Source organism: Antechinus flavipes, chromosome 3 (assembly GCF_016432865.1).
Source record: "Antechinus flavipes isolate AdamAnt ecotype Samford, QLD, Australia chromosome 3, AdamAnt_v2, whole genome shotgun sequence".
Classification (NCBI taxonomy): Eukaryota; Metazoa; Chordata; class Mammalia; order Dasyuromorphia; family Dasyuridae; genus Antechinus; species Antechinus flavipes.
The window spans coordinates 610582822-610595179 of NC_067400.1; the positions used below are offsets into that span (position 1 = coordinate 610582822).

The following is a 12358-nucleotide window of genomic DNA, read 5'->3' on the forward strand; positions in this document are numbered from 1 at the left end:
ATTTACCCAGCCATTCTCCAATTGATGGGCATCCATTCATTTTCCAGCTTCTAGCCACTACAAACAGGGCTGCCACAAACATTCGTACATATACAGGTCCCTTTCCCTTCTTTAGTATTTCTTTGGGGTATAAGCCCAGTAGAAACACTGCTGGATCAAAGGGTATGCACAGCTTGATAACTTCTTGAGAATAGTTCCAAATTGCTCTCCAGAATGGCTGGATGTGTTCACGGTTCCACCAACAATGTATCAGTGTCCCTGTTTTCCCACATCCCCTCCAACATTCCCCATTATCTTTCCCTGTCATTCTAGCCAATCTGACAGGTGTGTAGTGGTATCTCAGAGTTGTCTTAATTTGCATTTCTCTGATTAATAATGATTTGGAGCATATTTTCATATGTCTATAAATAGTTTCAATTCAGATTTAACTTTTTCAAAGGTCATCTTGGCAGCTGAGTGGAGGATGGTTTGGAATGCGGGGAACCTGAGAAAGTGAGGACTCTGAATTAGGATTGGGAAAGCAGAAATGACATGAGGCTTCAGATTAATTATCTGGAGTGGGAAGAGAGAGCCAAGAGCACTCAGAGCCTAGCATGGTGGTACCCTTGACAGTAATAGAGGGATTGGGAAGGGAAAGGGAAGGTTGGGGCACAAGGAGTTCTGTTTTGGTCAAGGTTGAGAAGTCTAGAAGACATCCAGCTCGAGATGTCCCAAGAAGTAGTTGGTGCTGTGTGATTAGTGTTCCAGAGAGAGGTCAGGGCTGGACCCTTTGCACTGGAGATAATCACTGAATCCAGGAGATCATTGGAGTTCCCATCTCCTACCCACAGGCTTCTTATGAGCCAGGAGACAAATTGGTTTTGCTCAATCCAGTTCAATCCAACAAGCACTTATTATGACAATTGGCTCTTAGCAAATAAGGAGAGGCAGGACCAGCACTTACAAAAGATTATTCCAATTAATATTCCTAAGGCTCTTTCCCTGACAGACTTGTAGGGGCTCCTTCCTGCCGATGGATAGAATAAAATCCCCTCTAATTACAGTCTTTCACAACATGGCTCCTCTTTTCAGGAGGGCTCTTCCTTGCTTCCTCTTACACACCCCATGTGTCTTTCCACGAGAGCCTTTCCTTTTCCTGTCACGAGCCAACACTTCTTTCTTTACCCATTTGTGCTTCTTAGGGTTCCTTGAGGGCAGATCCTTTTTGTAGCCCCAGCACAGTGCTTGGCATTAATACCTGCTGAACTGAATGATGTCGCCTTTTCCAATGATTGCACCCCGCTTCCATGGCAGTCTCTGGAAATCAGCCCCCTGACATGCAGTTACAGGGAGACAGCACTAATGGGGCTCTTTAAATCCCCAAGCTATGCCTTAAAAAAAAAAAAAAAAAAAAACCTTCTTTTTGTTTGTGCAGCATCTCTGCTGCTATAAAAATCGAGCCCCATATTTGGGTTGGAATAGCCACAATTAGGGGCTAAATTAGGAAATGAAGAGCAGCCAGGTTTCATTAGCCAGCTAAACGTAGGCTTTATGTCTGGGTTCCACCCCTGAAAGACCATAAATATGGTGTATTTACAGACTTGATATAAATGTCACACACAGACCTGTGCAGCTGAGTCACCCCCTTCCCCTCAACTTGGAAAGGGCCTCCAAATCTTGGACTTTGCATTAACAACCACAATCCTCTTCCGCCATATTGGCAGTTACATCTTGCAACTCCTCCCCCAGGATGCTGATTCCCTTTAGGGGAAATCTCGGATCTAGATTTAGGGGAAATCTCTAGGAACCACTCTCTCTAGGAGTTGGTCACTTTCTATAGGAATCCTAACATATCTTCCTGAATTAGTTTTGTTTTTTGGGGGGTGGGGTGGGGTGGGTTGGGGATATATGGTGAATGGGCCTAATCCTTATTTATCACTTGCTAAATTCTGAAATTACTTTGTATTTACCTGAATACTACAGCCTACCTTTAGTAGAATGTCTGCCCCTTGAGGGCAGGTGTTCCTTTCAGTTTTTGCCCTTAAAGCTCCAGGATTCTCCATCCCAGTGTCCTCATACAGTGAACTGCTGAAGAACTGCTTGCACCTGGCCAGTCAACATAACAAGGTTGGCCAGGTAAGGCAGATACGTAGCTCATCCCTGCAGCTAGGTGGCAGCGTTAGGCTTGGAGTCAAGCTGTCAGTACAAATCTGCATTCAGACACAAGCTGCAATCATTCATCTGCCTCAGTTTATTCTAGCTATAATGGGGATATTAACAGCACCTCCCTTCTAGGGTTGTTGAGACCAAATGATATTTGTAAATCCAAAATAGGTGCTGTATAAATGATCATTTCTTTCCCTTAGCCCCTTTATCAAATGAGCCATCCCAAATGCCCAACTTTCCAGTTTGTATAGTTCAATAAATGTTCCAATGTAAGGGGGATAGTGAAGGGGCTGATACAACTGGCCAAAGGCAAAATTTGAACAGGTCTATAATGCAAATTCTCTAGATAGAAAAAGTCATTTAAAATCAAACTAAGAGGTGACTAGGTAGCCCAAAGGAAGGGCTCACCCGAGTTCAAATCCTACTTTTGACACTAATTTTGGAGGATGATCCCAGGCAAGTAACCTTACTTCTCCCAATGTGCTCATTTATAAAGAGAGAGAGCACATAACAAAGCAGCTTCCTAGTAAGAGAGGAGACCTAAAACGTGGCTGAATGAAGGACCTGTCTCATAGGTTGAAATATGGCTCTAAGTCAAAGTATGTCACTGTAGGGTTATACACAACTGTTACTTAAGGCACCGTCCTCACTTTCCAAACCTTTTCTGTAAGTCAAGATGGGGAGAAAAGAGAAGGGGGGGGTCTACCAGGTGTGACAGATGGAGTCTGATCATTTATGCACACTAAGCAAGTCACTGAAAGCTATTAAAATAGAGAGGCACTGATTTGTAAGTTTTGACTTAGAACTAAGGATCATTGATAATGGATACTTTATTTTAAAACAGCATCTTTCTTTCTTTCTTTTTTGCTGGGTTAAGTGACTTGCCCAGGGTCACACAACCAGGAAGTGTTAAGTGTCCAAGGCCAAATTTGAACTCAGGTCCTCCTGATTTCAGGGCTTGTGCTCTATCCACTGTGCCCCCTAGCTGCCCTTAAAGCATCATCTTTCTAAACAAAACAAAATATAAATGGAATAATGTTCCTGATGTCCACAACTTATCAAATATGTTACTAGAACTTAAAAAGGCTTCTGCTACAAAACAAACAAAATATATATAAAACAAAAAAATTTTCTTAGACTTCATTCAGAGATTTGAAAAGCAAAAGGCCAAAATGGACAGAAAAGGCCTTGGAACCAAGGCCTGGATCTGAGTCTTAACTGTGAAACCCCCTGGCTTTGGGAACCTGGGCACAATCCTTAATCTCTCCATATTCTAGATATGATTCTAGAGCTGTATGTTCTAGGTAAAGCCAAGAACTCTGGGACAGACAAAACTGTGACCACCACAAGAAATCCTCATCTCTAGCTCCAGGAGTAGGGTGAATGAGATAAACAAGAAAAGCTTTTCCTTTTATTCCTTCAGGCTTACTTTGAGCCTTTATCTACATCTGGGTTGACTGATGCTCACATTCCTTTTCTTAAGAAAGTCTCAACTGTGACCAGTGTCACAGACCATGAGCTGGTCATTTCAACTCTATTTTCACTGCAGCTGAAACTGTCTTCAGCAGTCTCCTTATAATCTACTTAGAAAGACAATCGGGCAATCTAGAGAGGAAACTGAATGGTGCAGAAAGCAGCTTTTAATTCTGATTCTTTGACATGGACTGCTTCTTCTGGATGTTTCCACTGAATGTATCCCATGGACTTATGGAGCTCAGGTCCTGTAGAGCATTGGAGACAACACCTCTCATTTTATACATAGGGAACACATTTTATACACAGGGAGACAGAGATGTACTCATTTGCCCAGGGTTATCCAGACTGCTGGCCCTCCAGGTCTGTGCTTGTGCTTCTTCCATGTAAACACTCCCTCTGCCCTGGGAAAGGGGTTTTAAAGTTCCTATACCATTTTCTTTTTTTCATAAAGAAAAATAAAACTTAAAATTTCAAGAAACACTGTAATTATTTTAGAATTCTCATAACTCCTAATATTTGTTTAAAAATGAAATGACAAACTTGTGTTTTAACAAGTCTAGTAAGATGATGAATGCATAATAGCTTCTCAGGTACAAACCACAAAGGAAAAAGTCTTAAAGTAAGTTTAGTAATCAGTTGATAAAATGAAGGTTTACCCTATTTTAATTACAAGGACTAGAATTCATTTACCAGAGAAAAAGAAAAAGGCACTGGAGGCTACTGGTCAGGGTCATTTCCTAGGAACCTTTTTCTTTGTTTTTTAAAGGAAATAGTATCACCATGGGAAAGGGGTCTTTCCAGGATTTGAAGAAGCTCAGACCCATGTTAACGAGAGAGAAGCCTTTCTCACTGCCTGGTTTGAGGTTGTAACTATTCACTTCAACGAGGGAGCCTTAAAAGGAGAGGCTTTAACAAAAGACAATATATGTAAACTGTTAAGATAAATGGATGGTTCCTATGTCCTTGCCAATTTAAATGGACATGAAACAATTTGGGATTATAAAACTCTGAACCTAAAAACAAACTGTACACCCGTGAATTTGAAGTTTTGTTAAGACAGATGAAGAATAAAAGCATTAACTACTACTCAAATACTGGGAACCTCACACTCAGTTTAAGCTCCTCACTATATATATTTACAATATTTATAAATATATCACAGTTAAACACTGACCTGTATTTACAGTACTGCCTTCCCCTAGAGACATACCAGCCAGCAGCCCATTAAATATAATAACTCCAAAATAAAATTCAAACAAGTTTTACCTACTACAACTAATTTTGCTAATGTCAGATGCAAAAGAGTAGATTAAGGAAAGTTACAATTGTCTTGGCAAGTATATTTTTACCTCAACGGTGTAAAAGGGGTCAAAAAGTGATTTCCTTTTCAACCATTAAAATATTTTTTTTTCCTTCAAGCATTAGTTTTGTTTAGAATGAGACGAGAAAAATTTATTCAGTCCCACCCTAGAATATATACAGTCTTGATTCCTTTGGCATAAATGACTAAAACAGAGGTCAACTTTAGTTACTGGTATTTTGAAATTTGTCTCCCCCTTCCTAGGTAACAGGATTGGGGAGGCTGGCCTGGCTCAGAATTAGGACAAGAGGTCCAGTGACCACCGTGTGCAACTTTCAATAAATAAACCTAAGAGATGGCAAATAATCAATTACGTTTCACGTCCAAACATCCGACGCGACGTCTCCGTCGGTCTCAGCCCGCTTTGGGGGTGAAGCTGGTCCCAAAAACGGAGTTTGGAGAAATGTGAACCCGGGAGGCCCCTATTTCTAGGGGAAACGGTATCTCTGGGGTGCACCGGGAGGCTACAGTAGGGAAGGCGTCCACCCCATTGCGGGGAGGGGCCCAGCCGGCGGCCCACAGTACACAGCTCGGCTCGGGGTCCTCCTCTCGCTGCCGCTCCGCCCCCAGGCCACGCCGAGAGGGCAGTACAGCGTGGGTGCTGCAGCTAGGCTGGGCTGATCCTCCTCCAGCTGCCGCGCAGCCTTCTCCGGCCCCGCGCCCACCGAGGGGGCTCAGAGTCCGTGCAGCGGCTCAAGGTCCTCCTCCCGTTCCGGACCCGCGCCCTTCGGGGCGCTCAGGGGATGCCCTCCCGGCGCCGACAGCACTGCGAGGGCGGCACGTCCCAGTCGTAGATGTAGGAAAGGCGCAGGCGCAGCTCCTGCGGGCACAGGCGGCCATCGCGGGCCAAGCTGCGCTGCTTGGCGCGCATGTCGTCGGGGCTCTGTTTGTGCGTCACCAGGTAAAGGTTGCTGCAGCCGCGCGAGCGGTACTCGGTGTCGAAGCGCGGGTCATGCTCCCGGAGTACGTCGAGGGGCGCCAGCCAGGCTCCCAGAGACACGTCTTCGCTGCGCCAGCGCTGCAGCACGTCGCGGTTGCGGCTCACGAAGCGCACCAAGTCGGCCGAGAGTACGTAGCCGCCGCCCAGAGCGTAGGGCAGGTAGTGGTCACAGAGTAGCCAGGCGGCCTCGCGCCAGCGCCCGCCCGTCTGCACGCGCCCGCGCCCCGAGAAGAAGCCCCAGTAGAGGCGGCTGCGCTGCTCTGGGGAGCGCGCGCGCAGCTCGTCGCGCAGGGCGCCCAGGCGCACGAACGTGTCGTCGTCGGCCTTGAGCACGAAGTCGAAGGCCACGTGCTCGTCGAGCCACGCGAACATGGCCAGCACCTTAGCGGTCAGGTTCTCATAGGCGTCGCGCAGCTGCGGTAGCAGCAGCAAGTCGCCGTGGCGCGCCTGCTCCCGCTCCAGTGCGTGCCGATCGGCCGCCTCTAACCCGGCAGTGCCCACTACGAAGCGCGCCCACACGTCCGCCAGAGGCCCGGGCCGCCCCGAGCTCTCCAACCACGTGTCGCGCACGGCGCTCCGCCGCTCGACGCCCGCGGGCGCGCTCACCACCAGCACGGCCAGGAACGCGCGTTCCGCGGGCTCGCCCGCCCCGGCCGGCGCATGCGCCGCGGCGGCGGCGCGGCCGACCCTCGCCGGGTTCTCGGGCGCGCACCTGGCCAGCCAGAGCAGCGCGCCTGCGGACAGCGCCAAGCCGGCCAGCGCTAGCGCCGTGCGGTGCCGGCACACGAGCCGCAGCAAGTTCATCGCACCCTGCCGCACGCGGGACTGCGCGCGCACCTCCTCTCCGCTGTCCTCCGCGGCCTGTTTCGAGTAGGGGGCGTCTGGCGGGCGGGGGCCGAGGGGGTGGGGGCAGCGCGCTGCTATTGCGCGTGCGCGGGACGGCCTCCCACAGCCCCTGTCATCCAGACCTGTGACGCGTCTGAGGGCGGCGCTCACCCCTCCCGGCTGAGGAGAAAGTGAGAGGGGCGGGCGCGCAAACTCGCAAAAGGTGGAGGCGTGCCTCCAGCCGAGCGCGCTGAGGTGGCAGGGTTGAAGGGCGGGGCGGGCCCGAGAGTCATATGACGCTGGTAACTTCTGCCGCCTCTACCACGTGATAGGATCTCCGTGGTTTCGGTGTCTTCCGCCCGGGGAAAAGATGGCGACGCGCGGGGGCTGCGAGCCTTAGAGTCTGCGGCCTCTTGCCCCTCCCCGCTACTTCCCTTAAGAAAGATGGCGGCGGCCTGTTTGGGCTTCCGTTGACTGTGTCGCGGACTTTGCTCCTGGCCATCTCGGGGCTCAGGGCGGTGAGTGACCGGACGACTTCCTTGGGGCGGCCTGGCTTGGTTGGGGGCGTGGAGGGGACCCGGGGGTCACGAGGTCATAGGCCGTCCAGGCTAGAGGGGTCTCTCTGGGAGACCTTCGGCGATGGGGAGCTCACTACCAATCACGGACCGTCTGCTTTGGCTGCTTGGGCATCACAGGGTCACAGCCTCTCAGCCGGTCTAGTTTACAGGACTCCCGCTGGGATTTCCCCGGCGACGGGGAGCTCACTACTGCACAGCCCTGCGGGAGGGGACGTCGGAGGTTACGGGGTCACAGTCAGACTCCCTGGGATGGAGGGCGGACTTGGAAGCCCGTGGTGGAGGGCTCCTCTTCCCGCTGGAAGTCACTGCTGGATTCGGAGGCAGCTGTCCTTCTCCCACCACCCCCCTTCCGTCCTCTAGTCGAACCTGCGGTGGCCTGAAGTCCTCCCTGGCTGCCCCTTGGTCCTCCGAGTCTGGGTCCGACGCCTTGTAGGCGTCTACTAAAGGCTGGCGGGCTGGGGGTGAGCTGCGGGCCTGGCACTTCGGAAGCACCTACTGAAGGCTGGCGGGCTGAGGGTGAGCTGCGGGCCTGGCACTTCGGAAGCACCTACTAAAGGCTGGCGGGCTGGGGGAGAGCCCCAGCTCTGTAAAGGACCTGGAGCTCGGCCCGCCCCCCGCGCGGCTTGAGGTGTCCACTCTGGCCCCAGGTTTGTCTCTTAATGGTTGTGAACACCACGGGGGCTTCATGGAACCCCGCCCAGCGATCCTCCCGGCCGAGGTGACTGAGTGGGCCAGAGACCGAGTCTGGGGCCTGGTCATCCTCTCTTTTTGGGGGGAGGGAGGGGAACTGTCCCAGGTACCCTCCCACTGGGTGCTTCGGGGCTGAGCCAAGGACTCCCACCCCGCCTTTGGGGAGGCTCCAAGTCTGCTTGATTCCTGGAGCATTAGGTAGCCCGGGATCAAATCCAGCCTCAAGCATATCCTAGCTGTGTGACCCTGGGCAAGGCCCTCGGGGCTGTTTGCCTCCGTTTCCTCTTCTGTAAAACCAATGTGACATTGGTCTCTGGCTCTCCGAGTTTGCAAAGGGCTCAGCAAGTGCTTGTTGACAGAGGGTGAGGGAGATGCCAGCCCCCATTATCCATGAGCACCCGGGGACAGGGTGAGCACAGGAGGAGGATGCTCTCCTACCTCCCAAATCTGCAAGTCCTTCTTGTGCCCTGTCTGGTCAGAGGCTGGATCCTCTCCCCTGCGAAGGGCCTCGTCCTTGGGCCAGCAACCGCCCAAAGGACCTCACTTGTGGAGCTGGGGGCTTGTTCAAAGGAGCTCCCCCCTGGTCGGATACCCCCACTGCCCTGGGGCCTCCGGAGAGGGCTGTGTTCTGGGTGAAGGGCCCAGCTTTTTCTCACCGCTCCTGGGAGCCCACAAAAAAAGGCAGGAGCTGTCAGCTCCTGGGGAGGTTTCACACCTGCCCCCAGAATAGGGGAGGCGAGCGGGTGATCATTTACAGTCAGTGAAGCCATTGGGTCACTAAGTGTTGGACCTGTGATCGAAGCCTGATCTCAGCTAAGTCCAGAACTCTCTTGCAGTCCTGGGAGAACAGGATGCTTGGGTTTAGCACCGGGGGAGCCCTAGAGGGCCTAGGGGAGGATAGATAAAGGGCTATGGGAGGCTTTTTGACTCTGCTAGAGGAAAACTGTCCTGGCCCACAGTCCTCTCAGTGGTCGGTACGTTCTCTCTGATCGCCACCTAGGGAGGCCCCACTCTGGGGGAAATTGTATCTATTTTTTCAAACTAAATCTAGTGGCTGATTACTGCTCATGTAAATATGCCGTTGTTTTGAAGGGATTTCACTTTTAAATAATAAATATTCAGTTTCATACAAGAAAAAACACTTTTAAATAATAAATAACCAAAGAGTTAAATTACAGCTGCTGACAGCACTGAGGCTGCAGGGAAGCTTGTCTTTGCTAAGGTCAAGGGTCCAGATACCGAATGCCTGGAGAGCTTAGTGGGAGAAGAGGTGGCCGGACCCCAGTCAGGGCTCTTGGACTTGGGTGGGCCTTGAAGGTTGGAGAAGGAGCTTTGTCAGGGACGATCCCAGTGACTTTGGGTGAAGACTTAGAGCTTAGGTCAGAAGGGTCAGCTGGCTGAGAGCGGTCGGCCCACGGCTGTGTGCCAACCAGAGCTGCCCTGTAGTGCCAAAAGGGGCAGGAAGGGAAGGGTCAGTAGTGCTGCCATCCCCTCTTTGTGGATGAGGAAATAAGGCAATTTGTCCAGGGTCTCTAGTGGAGGGTGGGCAGAGCACCAAGAAGTCATGAGCTCAGATCTGGGACCCTGGCCAAGTCATGTCACCCTGTTTACCTCAGTTTCCTCATCTGTAAAATGGGCTGGAGAAGGAAAGGACAGAGCCTTGGGTGTGCCTGTCAGCTGGTTACAATGAGTTGGGACTTGACTGAAGTGACTCCCTCCTTACCCCAGGAGTCCTGAGTTTGGGGAGGGGGAAAGGGGGCTGAGGCCATAGGAGAAGAGAAGAGGAGGAGGGGGAGGAACAAGTCTCCCCAAGGGGAGGAGAGTCCTACCTGGGAACTAGGAACTAAAATAAGTTTTAGGAACATTCTGAGGCTGGGAGCTCTGCTGGGCGAGGCTTGGCCTTCATCTTGTCCGATGCTTCTCTGCCCAGAACCTTCTGTGACATCCCTGGCATATGGGCATCCGGCCTCCAGCCCTTAGCCAGTGGCTTCCACTTGGAGCAGCTGTTTGTTACTGCCTGATCTCTTGGCAGCTTTGCTGTATGACACCTAGTAACCCCTCTTTCCTGTAATAACCCTTTTTATTTACTTATTTTAACTTTTATACTGTCTTTCATTGAATTCTTGTCAGAGTAATTTGAGCAACACCTACACCCCAGAATAACCGCATATAATAATATGACTCCTGAGAGGCCACAGAGTGCTTGCCATGCCTTAGTACTGTTTCCACTTATATTATTATGGTAAATTGTATAGTGTTCTCTTTGTTCTTTACATGTTTCTTTAAAATTTTAAAAACTTTTGGTCCTTAGAGTAGTGCATTCAGATTCCATTATTTTCATGCTAAATCTCATTGAATTAAAACTGTCTTTGAAAACCCATTAGAGGAAAAATACTCTTGAAAGGACTTCTTACGTTAAATCTAATTCCTATAGGGAGTCACCCTTTCCTGCTTCGCCAGAACACAGTTGAACCCAAGAAAGTCAGGGAACAGACTGAAAGGTGCTTGCTGCTGCCCCGCCGACCCAGGCTGCCCCCCCCCCAATAGAACAACAATTGGGGCGTGCATCCTGGGAGGTGGGAGGGGAGCCATCAGTCCTCATGTTCATTTGTTCCATGTTGCACACAGAGAGGTGCTCTTACACTGATGGTCATGGATGTATTTCAGGCAGGAGCAGGGTGTTAACTTGAAGGGGAGAACTGTCTTTATTTTCATCACCCTAACAGAATTTGGAATTGCATTTCCTTCAGTTATTGATGTGAGTGCAGTCGCCCTGCTCTGAGGAGAGCTGGCCCGCCTGGGAAGCCCTGATGCTCCGGGAGCTCAGGGGTGGGAGGGGGGCTCCAGGGGAAATGATTTCCTCTTCTCCTCCCAGCCTCCCCTACTTCCTGCAGATAGGTGAGATTTACATGGGGTAAGAGCACTTGGAGTCCCATGGAGCTGCAATTTGTTTACCCATTTCCCCATTCAATGAGGCCTTGGGCCGACTCGAGACTTTGTAGATCCTTGCCCTTTTGTGGCTGAGGATGGTGGCGGCGGCGTGGTGAGTGTCCAGAGCAATGGACAGGAGGCTCAGGTCTCTCTACAGCTTGGCCAAATGTCTTCAGGAGGGGCCCCAGCGTGGCCAGCCTGAGCCGGGTCGTCCTCAAGCGTGAGCTGAAACCCGGCACTTGTTTTACTCTGTTTCCCTTGGGTGGTCTGGGGTGTCCCGGGGTTGTTAACAGTTAGCCACTGGGGACGCAGCCCTCCTCTAGGGCAGGATCACCAGCCTCTCTGGTTCTCTCTTATCCTGCCAGTCCTCACATTACAGGGGGGGAGTTGAGGCCAGATGTCACCGAGCTAAGAAGCCGTGCATCACACGCAGCCTCACTGGTTCTGGGAGGTAGAAGGGCCTGGGCTCAGTGTCCGGTACCCAGCCGGGTGCTCTGGCTTCTCCAGGCAATGCTTTCTGAAGCCAGAGAGCCGGTCCAGGCCTTCCTCCTGGGGCCTCCCTTCAGAAACGTGCCCTCATCTGCCCCTCTGGACCTTCTGCAGGCCAGACGCCTCCAGGTCTGTTAGTCCTCGTGACCTCAGGTGTCTGCTCCCACCTGAAAGAAGGCAGGAAGGGAATGTTGCCTCTGGCATCCGTAGTTAGTAACATCACTATTGTCCAAGGACTTGTTGACAGGTCTTGCTGCCTTATCAGCAAGTAGACATTTTCGAAGCGGTTTGTAACATGCTGAACAGAGACCGCAGTACGCAGAAGCCGGGCGTCCTGAGCAGCCTTTTCGGCCATCTCAAGTAGCTCTAAGTTACTTTGGGCAGGATGGATACTATAGAATTTCACAAGTGGCAGGAAAGATTTAGACCTCAGCAGCTGACATCAGCAGAGGAAGCTTATGGACTGACCAGTAAAACCAGGGATCAAGTTGGGATTGGCAGATTAAGCATTAACCTTTCCTAGCAGGGCTGTAGTGAGTTAGTCCTTAAACATTTACAAAGTGCCGGAGATACAAATTCAAAAAAAGCCAGCTCCTGTTCTAACGGGGGAATGGTCCACCAGGAAACTGGAAGAGAGATTCGATGCTCCTTCCTGGCATGGGGCCTGGAGGAAAAAGTCAGAAATCAGAGTAGTGCAGCTGGGCCAGAGCTGAGAAGGCTGAGCTCCCTCCTGACTGGTGACTTAGTACAGTCAGGAACTTCTGTCACTGACCCAGTACTCCTCTGAACCCCAGTGTGTGTGTGGGAATGGGGGTGGGGGTGTGGAAGGGTCTCTGCTCAGTCCCCCAGGTGTAAGTGAATCACATGACTTGCTTTTAGGAAGAATCTCCTAAGGGAGTACTAAAGCTAATAGAGAAAAAAGCA

General features: G+C 51.0%; 2 protein-coding genes across 3 annotated transcripts in view; one reads left to right on the forward strand and one right to left on the reverse strand.

The window, feature by feature from the left end:
- Positions 1 to 858: 858 nt before the first annotated feature.
- Positions 859 to 7045, reverse strand: B3GALT6 (beta-1,3-galactosyltransferase 6). The gene has a single exon (XM_051988851.1). It carries the CDS (start codon positions 6723 to 6725, stop codon positions 5718 to 5720), a length of 1008 nt encoding a protein of 335 aa, XP_051844811.1. The 5' UTR covers positions 6726 to 7045; the 3' UTR covers positions 859 to 5717.
- A 124-nt stretch (positions 7046 to 7169) lies between these two features.
- SDF4 (stromal cell derived factor 4) overlaps positions 7170 to 12358 on the forward strand; it is a 39137-nt gene continuing 33948 nt past the window's right edge. Inside the window, exon 1 of one of the 2 annotated variants that reach the window (XM_051988849.1) lies at positions 7170 to 7264. The gene's annotated coding sequence lies outside the window, so the exon portion shown is untranslated. The remainder of the gene's footprint in view (positions 7265 to 12358) is intronic. The other variant, XM_051988850.1, reaches the window with a different exon arrangement.

Excerpts from the sequence above, each read along its gene's own strand:
- B3GALT6 (XM_051988851.1), bottom strand. The coding sequence starts at position 6,725 with ATGAACTTGCTGCGGCTCGTGTGCCGGCACCGCACGGCGCTAGCGCTG.